The 23,510-nt window shown below is 28.8% G+C and overlaps 1 protein-coding gene across 3 annotated transcripts in view; it reads left to right on the top strand.

Moving 5' to 3' along the window:
• The window catches only part of LOC130668957 (TLD domain-containing protein 2), an 89,860-nt gene that overhangs the window by 13,875 nt on the left and 52,475 nt on the right, over positions 1-23,510 (top strand). Inside the window, exon 2 of one of the 3 annotated variants that reach the window (XM_057471547.1) lies at positions 9,020-9,714. The exons of the other annotated variants lie outside the window; for them this stretch is intronic. Coding sequence (XP_057327530.1) covers positions 9,581-9,714 — 134 coding nt within the window. The 5' untranslated portion in view covers positions 9,020-9,580. The remainder of the gene's footprint in view (positions 1-9,019; positions 9,715-23,510) is intronic. 3 annotated transcript variants of the gene reach the window in all.

The following is a 23,510-nucleotide window of genomic DNA, read 5'->3' as shown; positions in this document are numbered from 1 at the left end:
TTAAAAGAAAAACTCGGCTAAAGTTTTCATTTACTGTACAAGTGGGAAATTTTAACATTCAAATAGTAAATTTTCTAATACGTGTAGTCTATTTTCTAAGTATCAGTTACGATTTTTAAAGTTCAAATAGTAATTTTTCTTACATAGACAATAAATTTTCATACTTATCCTGTAATTATTCACGTTTGAATCATAAACGATAAAATTACTATTTAGAATGATGCACGGAAAGAAAATTATGGGAAGTTTTGCTATGCATTATGGGAATGGTTCCCATAATGGTATGGGAATAGTACCTATACTACTATAGGGATGGTTCCCATATATTATGGGAACCATCCCCATAATAGTATGAGAATAGTTCCCATACCATTATGGGAATGGTTCCCATATTGGTATAGGAACTATTCTTATAATATTATGGGAACTATTCCCATAATGTTATGGGAACCATCCCTATAATATCATTAAATTTTTTTTTTTGCACAATAGTGTAGAAATTTCCCAAAATTTAAATTTTCTTGAATGTTTTGTGCTGACAAAAAATTCTTGTTAAAAATTTTAATGTTTTTTTGCCAAATACGATTTTTTTTTTCAATGTTTGAATTTTTGTTTTTATGTTTAATAATATTTCTGTGTATTGTAGAAGTTATTACCGCACTTCTTTAAATTAATTTTTTCATGATAATATGGGAACCATTCCCATAATATTATAGGAATGGTTCCTATAATAGTATGGGAACTATTCCCATAATATTATGGGAATGATTCCCATAATGGTATAGGAACCATTCCCATTGCATTATGGGAATCATTCCCATAATATTATGGGAATAGTTCCCATACTATTATAGGAACCATTCCCACAATATTATGGGAATGGTTCCTATAATTTATGGGAATAGTTCCTATAAGTTATAGGAACCATTCCCATAAATTATAGGAATGATTCCCATAATATTATAGAAAGTATTCCTATAAATTATAGGAACCATTCCTATAATTATAGGAACCATTCCTATAGTGTTATGGGTATCATTCCCATAATTATAGGAACTATTCCTATAATTATGGGAAACATTCCTATAATTATAGGAACCGCTCCCATAATTTATGGTCGTAATTCCTATTATGGTATAGGAAAAAATTTCACAAAATTATGGGAACCGCTGCCATAATTTTCTTTCCGTGTGGTATTTACAGATCACTTTATCGTTATATTACTTGTCATTCTCAATTTATATAGTTCATTTTTTTCCGTGTAACAAAGATAATACCGTTCTTGGACTTGAGTGTAATAGAGAGAAAAGTTCGTACCCCTGTTAGAGAAATTTTCAGTCTAATATTTTTTTAATGCAAAAAATTGAAGGTTTTATTCAAAACCATATTCTCAATCGAAGGATCTGAGTTCAGCCCGAAAATGTTGATTTTTTTTCGGGTGTGAATAAATTTTGATTTTCTGCCGTCAAAAAAATTATTCCTCAACTGAGATATTAAATTACTAAGATAATAATTTATTGACTTACTCCAAAAATATTATTTTTACAAAAGTTTTTTTTTCAGTCTACTGAATTGAATTGATGCCAAAATATATTTACATAAATTCATTTCCTTTATTATTATCTTCTCAAGAAAACCAATTTTTATTTACTTTTAATCATTCCCAGTATTTTTGAATAATTATTCTCTCATTTTTGTTTACTTTCAATTTACATTTACTTATATTTCAACCAGTTCTCACAAAAGTCGTCTTATAAATTTTTTTTACAATTTAACTGTTCATTAATCACTCGTAAAAAAAACTTGAGAGTTTCAACAAAAACCTAAAAAATAAATTCGAACCTAGGGTCAGCTAATCTCCGCATTTTTTTTCATTGACCTTGATGTTGTCCCCACATATATACATATATATACATACACCTATACACAGACCTCTCGCATACATCCACAAATTAGTCTTTTTTGCGCGTGCTTTTGAATTCCCTCGGCAACAAGGTAGACAGCAAAACACCCTGTCGTCATAGAGTACAATTGTCTCGGGAAGTAGGCCGTCATCACGGTCACAATCAGCCTTCTGCAATCGCCTGGATACATTTCATTCTCTCAACTATTTTTTACTCATACCCGCTCATTTCATCTGCACACTGAAAATTTTCTCACACACATACCCACCTTTTTTCGCTTTGTTTCACTCACTTGACGGTAAAAATATCGGAAAAATATCCGAGAGCACTCGTATCCTTATGACGCTTTTACAAACTTGCGCGCGCACAACAAGGGTGCCTAGGGATAACATCCCTTTCATAATATTTTATTTTTTCCTCCTTTTACTCATAATGTTTTCACCCATCTCGACTCGGGAATCACCATTATTTTCAACGTAAAAAAAGTTATTACAGAAAATATTTATCCGTTATTCGAAAATATTTTTTTACCCAAAGCTCCCATGGGAATTATTTTTATGTCTCAACAAGGTGTGGTTTTGAGGGTCCTGTAAAATGTCATCGTAACTAAAAAGTAAACTCTTGAATTACATTTTCACTTTTTTCCGTTCAGTTTCAAATATTTATTTCCGCCATTCAGTCGACAACGCAGAGGTAAAGTAACTCGACTTGGTAATTTGCGATATAGCTGTTAAAGGACACCTTTCTAACACAGATTACCCTATCTCGACCTACTTCCGTTCTATTCTTTACTTTGATATGCGTGCAGACCCTACTAACAACCCAAGGATTAGCCAATCAGTAGACACTGCTGCCTTTTACGTCAGACAATCAGTAGTAATGGCGCGTGTTTTATCAGACAAACTTTATAAATAGAAACTGAGCTTAAAAATAATTTATGTAATGTATAGGTTTATTTATTACTTTTTTTTATTACAATTTGGCAGCTTAAATTGAGCTGTTATTTGCTGATAGGTTAAACGGAAAATGTGATAAAATATTAGGTGTAAGCCTCCAGCTTAACGTTGGATATTTCGATATTTTATATCCTTACATGAAGGACGTGGGCGTTGATTGATGGAGTAAATATTAGACTGAGACCTATAAGACTTTCTTTTCCTCTTCATGTATTATAAATGTTCTTGTAGATACATGTCTTATTATTATTATTATTACACTGTAAAAAGCTGTGTTAAAATTAAATAACACCGGTGTCGGCGGTGTTAAAATATTGGTGTTAAATCGGTGAAAAAAGAAAATCACACGTATAGAAATTAGAAAAAAAAATGTATTACATATAAAAAAATATAAAAATTTAATGAATATTATCTGGAAGAAATTTCAATTTTGCTATCTAGGGGACGAAAGGGCAAAAACGGGGTACGTAAAAAAATACCAAGTTTTCGAGGACTCAAATACACTACATCTTTCTTTTTTTTTTTAATGATATTCAAAGTAAATAGAAAAAATTTTCAGTTACCGTTAAAAAAGAAAATTTTCAGTTTTGCGGGTAAAACGGGATACCCCCTAAGAAAGGTTAAAAAAAAAAATTGTGGATTTTAAATGAATTTCATTAAGTTAAATTTGTTTGTCAGTAATTTACATGAAGAAAAATTATATTTTACATGATTACTAGATGCAAAGAAAGAAAAAGAAATTTTTTTAAGTTTTTATCATAAAACAACAGCCATTAGTATTTTTCAACTGACAATTGATTTATAAAAAAGTTTGACAGCAAAAATTCAAAACAACACTCAATTATATTTACAAAAGTGATTTTGGAATGTTTAAAAACCATTTAAAAAATAAAATTTTTTTTTATAAAATTTTGAGGGTACTCCGTTTTGCCTCCCCTTCCCCTACTTACTTAAATAATTATTTATGTTATACATAATATATTTAAAAATGACACAATTTTACGCCCACCATTTCAATCACCAATAATTTAATTAATTAATAAAAATACTGTTTAATTGTAGTGATCCAGTAAGTAAAAATATTCATAAAATTAAATATTTTTAACACCGGGAAATTTTTTTAACACCGATCAAGAATATTTACACCGGCGGCGGTGTTATTTTGCCGCCTGAACTTACCCCGGTTTTTTTACAGTGTATTATTATTATTATTATTATTATTATTATTATTATTATTATTGTTGTAAAAGTAGTTTACTTGATTATTTCTAAATGATATTTCACGATTATACGCTTATAATTTTCTTGTCGAGAAAATTCCAAGGTCTTTTACATTCAATTTAACCTTTACTTCATATACAACATAATTGATATTGCCCTATATATATACATTTATAAACAAGAGGAAAAAATAGAGTAAACAAAAGACATTTTTATTAAAAGTAAAAAAAAATAATAATTTTATAAAGCTCAAACAATGGATTACTTTTCAATAATCTGAAAAAAATTTTTAATAAAAGACTGAATTAGTCTCGGAGTTTTTATGAAAAATATTTGAAATTAATTAAGGGCAGCGAAGGTAAAAAAGTAAATCCTAAAAAATTAAATGAAGAATAAATTTTCATTAAAACTAAAATTTAAATAACAAAATATTATTTACTTTATTTTTGACATTCAAGATAAATAATTTAAGCTTATATACATTTATAAATAATAAGTATGTCAAATTTTAAGTTTATTTTATCTAAAACCTTGAAATTTATTTTCAAGTATAAACATGATAACGAGAATTATAAATAAATTTTTGTTTTTTTAATTTAATTGGATGAAAAATAAAAAAATATTTTTAAATTAAAAAAAAAAAAACCAATGATTATTCGCGATGTTTATATTTGTTGAATAAGCTACTGAGATTTTATTTATTTGTGATAGGCAGATAGCGAAGTAGGTAATGTAAGGTGGTTGATAAGTAGAAGAAGGGTGTAGACGAGGATTGGATGAGTTTCGGTTTGAATGAGGATCAATACAGGCCTTTCAGTCGGAGTGAAAAGAGAGGGAGTGCTCATGAGAAGCTCTTTCGAGAGTGAACAAGATGAGAAGAACAAGAGTACAGTAGAGTAGCGTAGAGAGTTGAGGATTCTCCTCTTCACTTGTATCATAAAGACGAGGATACAAGTAGAGGAATAGATAGAGATAGGGGTAAAGGTACAAGTAGAAGTAGATGTAGATGTAGAGGCTGAGGCAGAGGTAAAGATAGGGGTAGAAGAGGAATACAGCTGGTACTGGTGGGCTTGACCTTGTATTCGTATCATGTACTTGTCTATAAGCTCGTACTAATACCCATCGAGAAAGGTTACTCTGTACTCTTCCTCTCCTACATCTCTCATAATATCCTTCTCCATTCTCATGCGTATACACGTTTCCTACATTTGCATTCTCATCGACATAAATGTCATGCTAATCTTCAAACTCAGAGGCATTCAATGTCTTCCTATCCAGTACCCTCTATTATACTCATATATATATATATAAAGTGATGCACCTTGTAGTCGTGAATAGTGTGCACTCTTGCGAACCACTAAAAAAATATAAAAAAAAACTTTCAGGGTTATATCTTTTAGAAATCTTCAATGTCACGTTTTCATAAAGATTTATTAGATTACTTTTTTAAACTTTGAGATTTATTCGTTCTTCGATGAGCTATTTAACTTTTTTTTTATACTCCATATTTTTTTTTTATTATCATTTTCTTATTTATATTTATAGCGTTATCTGTTAAAGAAAGTTAAGGAAGCTGAAAATTTCCTGGGTATATATATTTATGTATATATATATATATGTTTGTAAGTGCTTGTAGAACTTGTTAAAGATGGATTCGATGGGTTAATTAAAAATTTTTATTACTCGCTTCCGGTTGGTTAACTTTATTATGATCGGTTTTTAGTAGATTTCATAAAAATCTAACTATTGTATTTGTCCTCATGATGGAATTTTCGAAAAATTTTGCTACCTCTGAACTCAGCTCGATGAGCTGAGTCAGGAAATACATTCAGTTCAAAAGTTTATATATGTATTTATATATATATATATATATATATATAATATAACGCGCCGTTCTCCAACGATAGCGTCCGCAATTCTACACCGATCTTAATGAAACTTAGTATACTTATTCTATGGACGATTACCTTGGATAAGTTCGAAGATGAGCCAATTCGGCCAATAAGTTTAGAAGTTATGGTTAATTGAAATTTTGTAAAATTTTCAAAAAAAAATTTGTTTGCCGCTTTAACTGGATGTAACTTCTAAACGGAAAGAGATAGCTTATTTTCGTTTGTTCTATGTGAAAGCTCGACCGATTGCCTACAATTTTGACTATACAGCTCATTGATTGGACCATTTTTTCTAGTAGATAAATGATTTTGAACATTTACAAAATATTATAAAAACTAATTTTATGCAGGTTTTCACTTTGATTATAGCCACAATTTCAAACCGATCACCTTGAAACTTAGTATACGTATTTTGTGGGTGACTACCTTGTTCGAGTTTGAAAATGAGCTCAATCGGTCGATTAGTTTAGAAGTTATAGCATTTCAAAATTTTCAAAATGTCCAAAATTCATATTTTTACTTATTCTTCCTTCAATATCTTTTGAATGTGATAACTTATCGACTTTATATAAAATTCATCTGAAAGCTCTTCGAATAAGCTTTAATTTTCATGCCTATATATATGCCTAGACCACTGAAATTACTTATTTTACCATTCATTTAATGAAATTTTGCTATTGCATTAGTTCTCCTACTTCTTAGTACATTCATGGAGCTACTTAAATTCATATTATCGCAGTGTGACAATTATAAAATCCAAACATCTTAATTCAGTGGGTATATACAATTTCGTTTAATTGACAGTGTATAAATGATATGATATATCAATAACAAGATTAACATTAGTTATGATGATAATATTTTCTATATCGACTCGTCGTTTGATATTCTAATAGGCTTTTTATTTCAAATATCAGTACTAATTTCAAGTATGACACTTTGATGTATCACAATCAATTTTTAATCTTAGAATATTTTATTAGTAGATTTTATTGAAAGCAAATTATCGCCTTTGTCTTTATGGTAGAATTCTCGAGCATTAAAACCATAATCTATCATAATTTTTCGAATAGGGTCCGGAATACCATTGGTCCGATAGTTTAAATATATGCATACGTATCTTTAAATAACGTCAAATCAAAACATATAGTGCATTATCAATAAAAATTCTTCTGAAGTTCATTTAGTTAGCATCAATTTTGACATTATACTTAGAATTATTTTATTTTCTTTGTTTTATCATCTCGAGAATTTTTACGAAAATGTAAAAAAAAACTTTATTTTATTATTAACTTTTATGTGAACAGTGAAAAAAATTCAACAACGAGAAATCTACTTCCATTTCGGCTGCCGAATGGCCTTTTTTTTTTTATTATTTTAGTTTTTTTATCTCTGCCAACTATCGTTCGAACTTAATTATATTTATATTTTTCATTTTTACTTTAAAAGTACAGTACAGTTTTTAATTAGTTTAATTTATATGCTAATTTTTTAATTAATTAGTGTATGTTTTCGAAATTGGGTTTTAATTATTTATAATATGATTTAATTACTCGGGTGTTTGATGATAATTTTGTCATATTCGTCAGCAGGATTATGGTGACTTTTTTTTTTTACTTTGCTTATAATTTATTTTTGGAAAATGTGACAATTAATTTTTTGAGAATTAAACGACAGGAGATAAAAAATTACGGGAATTTAAAATATTAAATAAATTTGTCAAACAAATGGGTAAAAAAAATTGTCACGTTTTCCACATTTTTTATAAGGAAAGTAAATACTAATTTAAAAATAACTTTGGTAAATATGCAGAGACTTTGCTTTTTCGTCTGCTGAAAATTAAATTATGTCTAGAAAAAAGTCTAATTTTTTTAAAATATTCATTTTGTCGGCGAATTAAAAAAGAAAATTTGAATATTCGCTTCCGAAAATTAGCTATCGACGTTAAGAATTTAAAAATAGAAAAAAAATAACGAGTGAAAAAAAGTTGAACTTTTTTCAAAGCTGTGTTGAAAAAAAAAAGTTTATTTCAATACTAATAATTTCAGCTGAAAGCTCATTTTTTTATCTTCAATTTCCTTTTTTTAATTTCTCCGTTAATTTGTTTCCGTTTTATTGAGCGACGAAGTAAAAAGAACTTTTCTTCTTAAAAACCGTCATGACTCAGTGAAAAAGCTTTCAAACCTTGCCAACATATTCCAGATGAAATTTTATCATGACGAATAACCCAAATCTAAAATAAAATATTTATGATATTTCTTTTTCGTCAATTTCCGTTCTGTAACTTCATAGAATAAATTTCGACTAAAAATCAGATACATTTCCCAGCAAAATTTCAAGCTTCAAAAGATTTTCTCTCAATCTCACAAATTAATCTCCCGTTTAATATTCATAAATTTTTTATTTTTCAAAAATAAAAAAATGTATGATCCTAAAGTTAGCAGACAATTAACAATTTTCGGATTTTTTCCAACAAATAAATTTCGAAAAAAAAAAAAACTAAAAATACACACATGTAGAAAATGGAAAAATCTACAGGTGCAATTTAAAAAAATTTTTTTTTTTAATAATTTATTGTTTTCGAAAAAATTCAAAAATTATTCGACGTCAGCTAACTTCTGTATCATTGAAGTTAGCAGACAATTAAAAATTTCGGATTTTTTTTCCAACAAATAAATTGTAAAAAAAAAAAACTAAAAAAAATGCACATGTGGAAAATTAAAAAATCTACAGGTACATTTTTTTAAATATTTTTTTTTTTATAATTTATCGTTTTTGAAAAAATTCAAAAATTATTAGACGTCGGCAAACTTCAGTCATAAAAATTTTTCCTCTATTTCAATTGCTGACAAAAATTATTTGCCAAGTTTTCATACAAAAAAAAAGTTATTTTATTAAAACAACAAATGGACGTTGAAGTTTAAATAATAAAGCATGCGATCAAATCTATTTATAAATTCGAACGTCCCAGAAATTTTAGTAACTCAGTAGTGTTACGATTTCCATAGCATCAATAGTCTCTATAATAAAGCCTAAAATTAAACAGTCATCAAAGAAACCGCGTTGTCAGTATTATAAAATAAATAATAATAATATTGCCACTAAGCTTCCATCACCTAATTATATAAATTAAATACTTATAACTCCTCTACTTGGCATCGTGTCAATAAAATCAAGAAAATGTGAATCAACATCATGTACAAGATACAAACATATGTAACATTACTGTAAACACATTGCAAAACAAAAGAGGAGACAAGTGAGTGTGTGGACGCGTGTGCGGATAAAAAAAAAGAAATTAATGAAATAAATATAAGAGGATAAAAAAAAAAACTTGAAGGTGATTGAACGTTCGTATCGACGTTGGCATGTCAGATCGTCGCGACGTACGTTCAAGTGTGATCGATAATTTGCCGAGAGCTAGAACTTGATTTTTTCGTCTTATTTTTATCTTTTTTTCGTAATAATAATAAAAAATAGTAATAAAATCCAGGGATATATCAAATAACAAAAGCCCAGAAGTAATAGTTGTAGTAAAAAATAAACCAGATAAGAGGAAAAAAAATAAATTAGGTAATAACAGGAAGAAAAAAAAAAAGGAAATAGAATGGCTCTGTTTTCGGGGGGTAATGGGCCACCGAGGACCTCCCAAAACAGTCCTGGGCCATCAAGTACACCATCAAGACAAAGAAGTCTCAAAGACCGGCTTCGTGACGGCATCACAACTGGATTTAATTGGCAGTGAGTAGAACTCTCAATCTCACCTATGACCTTATGAAATATAATAATATTAATATATATATAATGACAACAATGATAATGATATGACTAACATGTTTTTTTCCACCACGATCTTAATTTCATAAATTAATAAATATTTATTAATTTACTTTTTTAAAAACTGTCTTATCCGCGCTGCGAGACCGAGTAGATGAGAATACCAATAGTCAGATGGCGCCCTAACGTCTCTTAATTAAAAATTTTATTACTCAAATTACATAATAATTAAACGTCTTAACTGCTAAACAATTTTCAGTTTCCATTGACTATTTTTTTTAAAATCCCAAGTAGTGATAAAAAATAGTAGATCTGCAGAGATCGAAGTAGAGGTAGCTGACCGTTTTTATTAATAGTAATAAATGTAAATTAAATGTATTAAGTCCTCATTATTATTCATGTCAGGACAGTGTATTTAAAATGAATAAATTAAATTTATTGGTCATGTGTTTTTGTTCTCGAAGCCTCAGTTCGTCGGTTTTAATCTCCTGATACATTTTCGTAAATTTTCAGTTTAGGACAGAAAAAATAATTTCTTAGCGCAAAAAATTTTTTTGGGCCTAAAGAAAATTTTCAGGTAATTTGCAAGCACGGCTCCATTTAATTTTGGTCTGATATATATTTTTTTAAGGTATTTTGAAATTTATGAGTTGAATTTACATGATACTGATATTAGCCGACGTCTAATAATTTTTGGATTTTTTAAAAAACGATAAATTATGAAAAAAAAAAATATTAAAAAAAAATCCACTTGTAGTCTTTTAAATTTTCTACATGTGCATATTTTTAGTTTTTTTTTTCTTCAAATTTAATTGTTAAAAAAAAAAAATTCAAAAATTTTTAATTGTCTGCTAACTTCAGAATCGTGAATTCACTCACAGAAAATAAAATTTTCACGAATTTATGACTTTATAGATGAGTAGAATATTTAAAAAAAAAAATAATGATCGCATAATTTTTCGATTTTTGTTTTCAATCCATGGTACAAAAAATTTTTGGAGCGAGTAAAAATTTTTCGCGTAAAAAAATCCTTTTTTGTGTAGGCTCCTTAAACGAATCTGTTGTCTGTTGGTAATCCTGAAATTTACGTCAAAGGGTCTCTGGTCCAATGGAATGTAACTCTGGTACTGGTAGCAACATAACATTAAAGGCGTGGGTTTTCGGTTTGAAGATGGAGGAGTTGGATTATAGATAAAGATAGAATGAGACCTTTCGTGGCGTTTCGAGGACACGTTGTTGGTTAGGTGGTCTACCAACAGGAACTTCTATATACATCATGTATATATATATATAATTTAGTATTGATGTGATGTACATCCCAATGGAGAATAGTGACCTTGCCACCAACTCCAACAAGACAAAGCGACACGCGACAGTCTTGATGTATAAGATGATAGACATATCGACTTTAGCTGCTCTCTCTTTTATGGATGAATTTATCAAGTGAAAATAGAAAACAACAACTTTAAACAATACACAACATATATGTCCTCTAACGATACACCATGAAGGAGAACATAAAAAGCTATACTACACACTACAGTATTGACGGACGGAAGAATGACTTTAGTCCATTGTTGAAATTGATAAAATGGTTATTGTTCGTTTATCAATTTTCATTTTATTGTTACCCTGTGCTCAACAATATGCGTCAATATGACGGCCTATATTATTCATAGAAATCTGAATAAATTCTCAACAAACTCCTTTTTTTTTCAAAGCGCATGCACGTGGCTAGTGTGGATACACTGTAAAAAAAGCGGTGTTAAAATGAAATAACACCGGTGTAAACGGTGTTAAATCGGTGAAAAAAAAAATTCCACGTATAGAAATTCGAAAAAAAAAAATGTATTATATATAAAAAAATATAAAAATTTAATGAATACTATCTGGAGTAAATTTCAATTTTGCTATGAACTTAGGGGAGGAGGGGGCAAAGTGGGCCCCTTAAAATTTTCTATACGTCAATAAATTCGGACGGATAATAAGCTTATCGAAATTTCTTATATAATGAGGGCTAAAATAGACCACCAAAATTGTTCATCAAATATAATTTATTAAGAAACTTAAAGATAATAAAATTACGTCTTAAAGTTATATCGCAGTAGACTTAAAATGATTTTTTTATATTATTAAAATACAATCGTTTTATAGTTATTTGAAATTATTACACGTGAAAAGAATAAAAAATATTAAATCCGAAATTTTTTGGAGGGCCGACTTTGCCCCTAATTTTCGATTCTTCAATTTTAATGGACGCAGCATTATGGAGTGAAAATAAGTATCGAGGGTCTAAAAAGAAGTAAACGCGTAAAAAAAATTGATGATAATATAATTATTTTCCTTAAGGACTCAGTTTACCCCCCTCTCCCTTATGGTATACGTAATTTATTTAAAAGTTACACAATTTTACGCCCACCATTTCAATCACCACTAATTCCATTAATTAATAACAATACTGTGTTAATTGTAGTGATCGCACAGTAAAAAAATATTGTGTAAAATCAACACAGTTTGTGTGTTAAAAACGGTTGACACGAAATTAGTGTTGAAATTTCGACACAAACTTTGTGTAACCACCCCTTTTTAACACAAAGATTATGTTGAAATATCGCCACAAGAGGGCGCAAAGAATTCCACAGTAACACACAAAATGTGTTAATAAAGAGTGTATAACATATATTTTGTTACAAAATAAAGTGACACAAACTTTGTGTTAGTTTAACACACTACAATTTTTAATACAAACCGTTTTCAACACAGATACACAATATTTTTTACTGTGCGCGTAAGTAAAAATATTTTTAACACCGGTAAAGAATATTTACACCTTCTGCGGTATTATTTTAACACCGCTTTCGGTGTTGAAATTTAACACCGAAAATTTTAACACCTACACCTTCTGTACTTACCCCTTTTTTTTCAAAAGTATAAAAGTTATGTTTGAATATTACTCACGTAACTTGTAATTCAGAATGAAGAGCTAAATTTTGTATGATTAAATTATCGAAGGAAGTAGCAATGAAAGAGAGCGAAGAGAAAAATAGATTTTGATTTTGCTGAATTTGCCGTTTTCCTTACCAATGAGGATGAGAGATTTTTTTATCAAGACGTTTTATCGAACCAAGGACGTGCATCTTTTGAAAGAACTGCAAGAATATTAATATTTAATACTCAAGTGCATCTTTGCTTGGTAAAATTAAGATCGAGTGGTTCGACAAATTTACAAGTACACCTTTTATCTCTTTTTTACATCCTTAATATATATTTATATTGTGTAAATAATAAATATGTATCAAGGCTCGGGCATTTAAATTATAATAAATGACAAAGCGGTTTTTATGATTGCTGATTTTACATTAAATACAACCCAGGTTTTATTAATTTAAATTATTAAAATGTCATTAAAAAAAAATAATAATAATTTGAACACGCGGTAAATAATATTTTTGAACGTTATTGCCGTTTAAAGGTAAAACATTTTTATTATTTTAAATTTATTGAGACCGCAGTGTTTGATCGGCATTAAATATAATAAACATCCCATAAACGCAATGGTAATGACATAAAGATAATGGTAATTGTACATAACCGGTTAATAATTAACATGCGCAGAAGTATTAAAAAACGATTTTTAAAAACCAGTTATCAAAACTGAGAAGTTACTTTGAGATAAAAATAATCAGATAATAAATCCGTGGCGTTGTTCTCATTAATCATTAACATATATCCATATATATTATAAATATAAATATATATATGTATATATTTATGTGTATAATGGTCTCTTTTATAATTAATTGTTAAGAAGAGAAAAGGCTAAATGGAAAAAGCTAAATGAGGCCTTGCTCTCCAGTTTTAACGTTTTATCAAAGTTTATAAATCAGACATTTGGATGTATAGTTTGCGAGCACGAATTAAAGACCTTGGCCTGGATTATTACCTTCCATTCTCGTTTAATACCAACACAACACAACGGAGATACACTTTCGCCAAAGTTTATAATAACGATTATTCACAGATATACCAACATTAACTTTTATCTTAGTGCTCTTTTACTCACGCACATTATAGTATATCCTAACGCATTTGCCCGGGCGGTGAGTGATGATCGCGTGATGTCTGTTCATCAATTTATGCTTGTCCATATTTTTTTTTTTATTCAAAAGGGTTAAAAAAATTGTTATTGCAATAATAATAAATAGTAGTGTCTGATTTACGATCATTTGGGCATAATTTTGAAGGAATAATTCAAATAATTACGCGGGGTTTAAACTTTTCTGTACGTGCTCTCGATAAATTTATAAAGGCCGACTGGTTTTTGCGGTCTGATGTGTAAGACAAGAAGTTGAGAAGAGGAGAGACATTAAATGTACTTGCAAACATGTGGATTTATATATATATGTATACAGATATAGTTTAGCACGAGAGGAAGGAAATGACTTGAAGCCACATTGTGCAATTTGGGTCGCCTAACTCAGTCATTTAATGATAACATCAGCATCAAGGATAATGTCCGAATATTCATCGCGTCGTTACCCTGAATTCAGATTGACTAGACCAGACTTGTTTAGGTTTGGAGTTTGGTTACATCACATTAGGGGGACATGCACGTGCATATATGCAGACACTCAATCCCCAGATTTTTCGATATCCATCAGCAGACGGACATTTGTGTAACCAATTCAACTAAACGATTTACGTCTGAATTTATTCAGGTCGTGGAGCGGTGAAAAATTTTTTAATTAATTTTAGATTTTTTGCTCGCTGGTATCTGCGCTAACTTGTGTTACGAGGGTTTGTTTACACACGAATCACGTAACTGATGTCGTAACTGTGGGGATGGAATTTTACGCGGAAATGCGACTGATTGAAAGGCTTCTGGCTCGATCGGATAAACAAGATTTCTATTTGGGGATAGGAAAATTAAATGAGGAAAGAAAATTTAAATGTAATGTAATAAAGTTTAATAAAAGTTGAATTTTATGTGGTGAGGTATAAAAAAAATTCGGGTTGAAACAATAACAGAATTTTTGGGAAGTCTACGGTTTCCGTGGCGCCGTCAAATGACCGCGAATTCTTGTAGAACTCGAGGAAATAAGACTTTTTTTCAAATAGCTGTAACTTTTTCAAAAATGGACTAATTCGGACATTTTTTTTTTCAAAATTTTCATCTTTAAATGGAGTTTTCGGAAAAAAATACAAAAAAAATGATGATATTAAAATCTATGAAATTTTTCACTTTTTTTAAAAAATCACGTTTTTCCCAAAATTCATTTTTCTCGAAAACTAAGCGAGATATCAAAAAATTTTATTTCTTAAAAAAGTCGTATTTTGTTGAATTTTATATGAATTCGCGGTGCCACGGAAACCGTAGAATCCCCGAATTTTTCGAAAATCGACGGTTGTCTTAGCGGGAAATTAAAAATTTTTTTTCACACTTTAGTGAGTTAAAGTTTTCCCAAAAGAATTGTACGATGGCTCCAAAGACTGCAAACATCCAACCGACGTCACAGTTTTCGTCAGAATCGCGTTCTAAGAAATTCTGTGGAAATTCTACAGAAACTCGATACTCACAATTAGACGAATCCAGACCATTATTAGACATCTGATGCACACGTGCTCTGTTGCAAAAAACATAAAAATCTAGACCATTATTAGACATCTAACGCGCACGTACTCCGTTGAAAAAAATTAGAAAAATCTAGAAGATAAAAAAAGAGAACCTGAAAAGCAATTAAGTGACGACCTTCCGACCCTTGGATATTTTCTCTCTGGCAAAAGAAATTAAGTCTCGACGAACAGTTGACGTAGTTTCTGGGGTTGCTTCTCTGGCTGTAGAATTAAAGCCAATTGTCGAAGAAAATTAGTCTCCGAGGACATTAGACATGTCCATCAAAAGCTCGTACTTCTCATCAGAGGAGTTATTATTTTTGCAGTAACAATAACACACAATATTTATATACCTTGAGATGTCCTGTATCGACTTGACCTCTGGTTCGATCTCTGTGTAAAGATCGTCGACCTTCATAAAACGCTTACTCGTCGTCTAAAATTAATGTAAAGGATCTTTGAAAAAATGCATCGTTTTTTTTTTTTTAATTTTATCATCAGACCATAAAGGATTTAATAAATATCAGACAAAAAGTCGCTGATGATTAAAAAATTATCGATTTAATTTTCCCTGGTAAAGTTTACTGTCATAAAACTCAGAGATAATCAAAGTTTGTTAATAAGGATGAAAGTTGATAGTGAATGGGACGCACATCGTCGACGACAAGATACTTGAGAGAAGATTTTGAGCTTCAGAATCCAGATTACGATATATATCTATATATTTTGTGCAAATATATATGTATTATTAAACGTGACATTGTATAAAATAGGTCAAATGCATATTATCTTGTATCTACATCTACATACATTTTAAAACGTACATCCGCGATACAAGAGTCCTCAACGTCATATAAATCAAAATATTTAGCGAAACTGTTTTTACAATTAAATCCCATCTGACATTGACCTTTTTCCGACTCTTCACGCGCCGCTTTATTTTTCCTCTCCCTTTTTTTTTTTTTTTTTTTTTTTAATGGAGATTAAAAAAAAAAGTTAATCGTAAATTGTTTTCACTCCGGCGATGCGTATCTTGACATATTTTTTTAAAGCCCTCTTTTATATTTTTTATCTCCGCTCTCAGCGAACAATAACAATGAGCATTAAAAAATAAAATCCGAGGATACTTTTTATGTAATAAAATCCTATTTAGATCCTATTTAGCTGGCATGAGCAGTATGTCATTATTATGGCTGCACTATACACTAGACTAATAGTCTAATGAGTTTAATTATCCTGAGATATTAAACCGCTGGTAAATATATTACACATAAAATACTTAAATTAAGTATTACGATGGTTAGCATACATGTTTCCCTAAGTAAATTTTAATATTTACGGTACATTTTGTCATTTTTAGGGTAAAACTCGTGTTGTTTATTTAATAATTTAAAGTTAGAAGTAAAGTTGTGTATTATGTTGACATGAGTATTTAGTATCGCGATTATGTTTTATTTGAAATATTGCATCGTGTGTCTCTGAGACATCTGGTTGTCGAGCGATCATCGAATTACATCCGGTAGCGGACAACACACACTTGCAACATAACTTGTGACTTTGTATTATTGTTGTTATATTAAATGCATATATATAGTTGATAATACGATATACGACACATGTGTGCTGGCAATAATGTCGGCATAACATTACGGAGAAACGTGCTGAAAACATAACTTAATTATTCATCATTTATTTACGCTTTTGTCAATACATATGTGCATAATGTTGTTCTCATTAATGATTATTAAATTTATAAGTATCTTAGATCATCTTTATTATTATTATTATTATTATTATCATTATTATATTTGGTATTAAAGGAATTACGGCTTTACTGATCTGTTTAACTGACAGAATATTTTTTAAAATCTATACTACATATGAGTGATGACATGTGGATTAATAATGCTAAATTGTATTATTTTATATGCGCACTGTAATACCTTATAGTCATACATTAGTTGAGTAGAATCTAATTCTTAAAGATGTTAATATTTTAAATACATTTTCGGCCGAATTAATGTAAGGTAAAAGTCCCTATACCCGCTCACTTTTTATTGAAGTGAGATTAAATCACTCAATATAAATTAATAAATAGAATGAAAAACCATATTTTTTTTTATAGTTATTTTTTGAAGTTTCGAGTATTAGAATAAAATTTAAGTTTGAAGAATAATGTTGATAATTAATTATTATTAATTTTTTAAATAAGCTCCTTGAGTGTACCCATAGTCGCTCACTAAAAGTTGTGATGTACCATTACTCGACCAACACATGGCCCTATAGTCGCTCAAAGACAATATCAATTAAACTATGATAAGTTTATTGATTTGGACAAATAATTTATAAATTATACTACTTTATTCTTTCATAATATAAAATTTCATGAATTTTAAAAATGTATTTAATAAGATATAGTTATAACAGTTTTTAAAAAATTTGACGTTACCTAAATTTAATCTAACGAATGAACGTTAAAGTAAAAAATGCCCGGCTTTGCGCGATTTTGAAAACAGTCATTTAATTTAAATTTCTAATCTATTATAAAATAATTTGATACATCATATCTTAATATATTTAGATTCACAAATAATTATTTATCAATAATAATATTTTTAGTTGCAATTTTTTTTTTTATAAAAATTATAAAAAAACGCCTTAAACAGTTAAAGTGAGCGACTAATGGTCTTGAGCGGGTATAGGGACTTTTACCTTATGCTATTACAGTGCGCATATAAAATAATGCAATTTAGCATAATCAATCCACATGTAATTACTCATATGTAGTATAGATTCTAAAAAATATTATCAATTAAACAGATCAGTAAAGCCAAAATTTCTTCAATCACAAATATAACAAAGTTTGATCATTAAGTCGAGTCTCCATCAAAAATTATTATTATTAATTTTATATTTTGAGTAGATGACTAAGTATCTAAAGCTTTTATTTACCGGAAGCTATTATACTAATACCTAATACCCATTAATAAATTTAGCTCACAAAATATGTTTTGATTTTTAGTTATTTCAAATATATTCGAGTTTAATTATAGAAAAAGCTGTTTATAAATTTTTTTTATTATGAAATACTGCGCTCGGAATAATGTACATAAGAAATGTGGATTTAAATAATTCATAAAGAAATACAAATATGTAATAACGGTAATATATATGTATACGTAATTTTATTGGTATTACATAATGGTAAACACCTTAGTACCGAAACAAACAGATAGATAATTTGAGGGTTGTTTAGATTTATTTTATGTTTCAGTGCTTTTATACACGCAAACGCGGTCTATTAGATAATATATAATATGTATATTGACAAAACAATAATTTGATTTATTTATCAAAAAGCTGAGGCAAAATGAACGCGATAATTTTTTGCGATGTACTAAAGATTTGATTACTCAGTTTTATAGGGCAGTTGTAAAAAATTTCGTAATATTTTATATTAACAGTTTCTGGTATGACTTTAATGCGTTAATGATGTCCATTAATTAAATAATGAATTTTCGTATAAATAAATACACGGAAAAAAAATAGATTTTTATGTTACAGGAACAGGACTTTTCGTGAAATCAATAAAATAAAGGACAAGTTTCATGCACCAATTTTTTTTGTCAGTATAGTAAAATTTCAAAATTTGGAAAAAAATTGAGTTCGGGAAAAGATGCCTGTTTAAAAATATTGATTGAAAAGAATTAAAAGTGATGAAGTTCGAATTCTTTTCAATAATTTTAATTGATTTCAATTTTTTTGTTTGTATGTATAGATTTACAGTTTGCATGGAGCGACTGCTTTTCAATTGTTTTCAATCAATATTTTTATCAGGGATTCCACTTTTAAAATTAAAATTTTTTTTTTAAATTTGAATTTTTTTTTTAATTTTTAAATTTTACTATACTGACAAAAATAATTGATACGTAAAACTTGTTCCTTATTTTATCTATTCCACATGTGTCCTGTTGCTGTAACATGAAAATCCTGCAGCGCCTAATTTTTTTTTCCGTGTAATTATATTTTTATTAACACTATCATCTAGAAGTTGCTTTACAAAAAGAACAAAATTTCGAGTACTAACAAATAAGAACGTTTGGGTCAAATTTTGTTTTAGTAAAAAATTTGTACCCATTAGTAAGTTCCCTGTGTACTTTGAGCCTTCAGCTAAAAGGGGAACTGTTCAAATTGAATTTGTACGGTATTGAATAATGGATAAAGTATTTTTTTTGTTATATAAATGTGGAGAGGTAAAGATATTCTATCCTTATGAGCATATATTTATATATATGAAATATTAATAACATTTATTTGAATATTTTTCCAATAAATAAATTTTTAGCATATCAATTTGGCAAACCCTTAGGAATATTTACTTCTTGATTCGATCTTTAGGTTCAATACACACAGGAGACCCATGACCACTTTTATCCGTCTCTTCTGCAATAGAGCTCGAAAAGTTGTGCGGCCACGCAGAAATAAAACCACTCGTCCTAACCTTTACTCACTAACTTCTTGAGCAAGACTACGACTCTTTGAAGTTAGCGTTCGAGCATTGTTATAAACTTTTATCCGGTTATTTATTTTTTTCTGTCTTATATATAAAGAAAAAAAAATAAATTGAATGGAAAACAAGAAGTAAGTTAAACTTTTACGATACAATAGTTTACTCAATGAACAAGAGAAAATCCAGTTGTTGAATTCAAATATATTTTATAAATATATGTAAATAAACAAGCAGTAAAATTTGACAGTTAACATATAAAAATCAATGTGAATTCAACGATAGAATTTATTGGGAAAATGAAAGATGGCTTCTTGATCATCATATTTTACTTTTTCTTCAACCTTCCGGGAATTCTATTTTAAGATTCAGAGCTACATCTCAATGAATGGGAACCACTCGGTGCGTTTCAGATTCTGTAGAGAAACAGGTTTCTCGTCTCATCTGCTTGTGCTTCTGCGCAACATCATATCATCTTTACTCATTTTTTTACAACCACTAAAAAACAGCTACTCTTATTCAAACCTGTTTCCATAATATTCCAATAATGTATTTACATTTTTTTTAGTCGTACAATTAAATATTCCAAATACGTATTCTATCGTTCATTTACTAAAAACAACTATTTCTACAAATAAACAAGCAAACAAACAATTTTTACAAATTAACGCCTCCCAGATACTAACGGGAGGTCGGCGGTTCGATTCCCTCTTAAGGTTTTTTTTTTTGAAGTCAAATTAAATCAAATTTTCTTGAAATTAGCATTATCCGAGTCAAACAATAACTTGATTTGGGCATAGTTTTCAAAATTAAAAATAAAACAAGTCATGTTTAAGTTCCTTTTTGTAAATAAGTGAAAACTATATTTTAAGATATGAATATTCATTTGGTTTTTATTTGATTTAGACTAAGTTGTCTTACTTACCCGGGTCGAAAAATTAAAGTTATTTTTACTTTTTATTTTTATTTAATTAACATGGAAAACTTAATCGAATTTTGCTCGTACTATTCCTTATTTAGACTATTTTCAGACTTGTTTTCTAAATTTTTAGTCTAGTTTTGGTCGGCTGTAGATCAAAATCAGACTTATCTCAAAATATTTTGCCTTCTATGTCTTTTATTCAGATCAAAATTAGACTTTTTCTGCGTCTTATTTTTATTTTAGTCTGTTTTCGATTGTCTTTAGATCAAAAACAGCTTAGAATTTTCATTAAAATTAAAAAATATATCAACTAGTTCAAATACAGACCAATTAGTTCAAATGCAGCCTAGTTACACTGAAATCAGATATAATTTTTCGACCCAGGTAGTACCGATTTACGCCAACTAAGTCAAGTTTGATTTGGGTTTGAATTAACTGCCTTAAATTTGCAAGTCAAATTCAAGTCAAACTTGACTTGAATTGAACTCAGTTGACTTAAATTGTTTCACGGAGAAAAATTTCGGCTCGAAACCTACAAATTTTTATTGTGCTGTCGATCAAACTTGAAACAGGAAGTGAACTATCCAAACAGTTATGCTCTTAAGAAAAATTATTAAACTTTAAAACAATATTTACTACGCACGAGAAACTTATCGATAAGTTTTAATAACAATCACTTTCATATATTATAATAATTCTGATGTGGCATAATAATTTTTTATAAGAACATAATAAAATTTTTGATGCTTCACTTCCTGTTTCAAGTTTGGTCGACAGCATAATGATAATTCATAGTTTTCAAGCCAAAATTTTCTCCGTGTAAATTAAAACAGTCATATTGAAGTTAAAAAAAGTAAGTTCAGCCAAAATTAAGTCAAAATCGAGTTATTTTTTTTTACCCGGGCAGTGACCAGTAGAAAAAAATTCATACCACAATAAAAAATGATTATTTTTATGGATTTTTCCAACTACGCAGATGCATACAAATTCCAATAAACTTGTGACAGGGAACAAAGATTGGAAACAGATGCTTTATAAGGTATATAATAAATCAGGTGAAAGAACGCTGGTGAATTTTGCCGATTAAACATTCACTCCACGTGTTTCCTCAGTGAACCGAACAATAGTTGCAATCATTAAAATACCTCGCATTAACTCGTTTTATAATTTTCTTATTGGACTCGCAGCTAAATCCCCATTTAATATTTTTCTTTTGCATAAAAAGAGGCCTTGGAAAATTTGAAATTACTTCCTATTACATTGTTGAGTCTCAAAATCAGAGATAATTTCAATAACAAACTAAACCGTGAATGTTTTATTTTCTGTTTCAGGTAAGTTTTATTGTTACCGCAAAATTTGCATCTTCCAGTACGTAAGTATGTTTTTTAGCACGCATTAGTTATCTGCGAATTATACTTTTTCTTTTGGAATTCTTTATTTACTCGTTACAAATACCAATCAGATGGAGCGAAGATAAAACCTGCTACGCAACTTCTGTTAAAAACATTTTGTTTTTTAAAATTCATATTTATGATTATTACTATTATTTATTTTTTTTATTAAATTTATAGTTGTGCCAGTTTCTGAATTCGTTGAAAAAAAATTTCATCGATTATTTCGATCTGCACGTTACCTAATTTGAATGCAATTTAGATAATTACGTAATGCTTGAATTAACGCAGCTGACACTCCTGTACGTATTGTGTAAAATATAACCTCAAACTATATACAATAAATATAAATACAGATATATTTGTATATAGTCGGCTGTATTTTACGTTGTGATAAATTTAGTTCCCATATATCATCGCATCTGTTGAGATATGAATTATTTTCTGTTGCTATACTAGAGGAAATGCGTCAAAAGGAATTGTAATAATTCTCTGTTTATATTCTTTTTGTTTTTTGGCAATTTTCCCTGTACTAGTACACGTTAATATCGAAAAAATTTTATGTTGCACAGTTTGATTATTAGTATAATGATCAAAAATTGTTTTTCATCTTTTTACGATCGACCGCTAAAATTATTTTTGTTTAAACATCTTGTTCTCGTGGTAATAAATTCAACTGCAAAAGGGTTGTGTTTTATGAGGATGCTAAGGAAATTATTTTTATTTTTGAACAAAATGGCGAATCTTAAAAAAAAAATGAACAGAAAATGGTATCTTCTTCCTGATTAAATTTAGATACAAATTTTTATTTGAATCTTCGTAAGAATTAGGGTTGCAATAGAAGTAGACAGTCAGTTTCAAAATTTTTTTATAAAATAATTAGTTTCAAAAAACGACTCCTGGACGTCTGTCAAATTTCTTAAAAATACTGAAGGAAAACGAAAATTAATTTTTTTTTTAATTTTCATAAGAAATAGGATTGAAATATAATTTAAAAGCAAAAATTTCAAAAATTGTTTGTTAAATAATATTTTCAAAAAATGACTCCTAGAGGTCTGTCAAATTTCTTCAAAATACTGAATACGAGGATGTTAAGGAAAAAAAGAATTATTCTTATTTTTATTTTTGAGCAAAATATGAAATCTTCCAAAAATGAAGACAAATTTTCTTTTTCATTCGTAACAACATCAAATAAAAATTTTTTTTTGGATTTTCATAAGAAATAGGATTGCAGTATAATTTAAAAGTCACGTTTCCAAATTTTTTTTAGAAAACAAACATTTTCAAAAAATGAGTCCGGTCATCTCTGAAATTCCTAAAAAATAAT

This window comes from Microplitis mediator, chromosome 5 (assembly GCF_029852145.1).
Source record: "Microplitis mediator isolate UGA2020A chromosome 5, iyMicMedi2.1, whole genome shotgun sequence".
In the NCBI taxonomy this organism is placed as follows: domain Eukaryota; kingdom Metazoa; phylum Arthropoda; class Insecta; order Hymenoptera; family Braconidae; genus Microplitis; species Microplitis mediator.
This window is presented reverse-complemented; position numbering and strand designations above follow the sequence as displayed.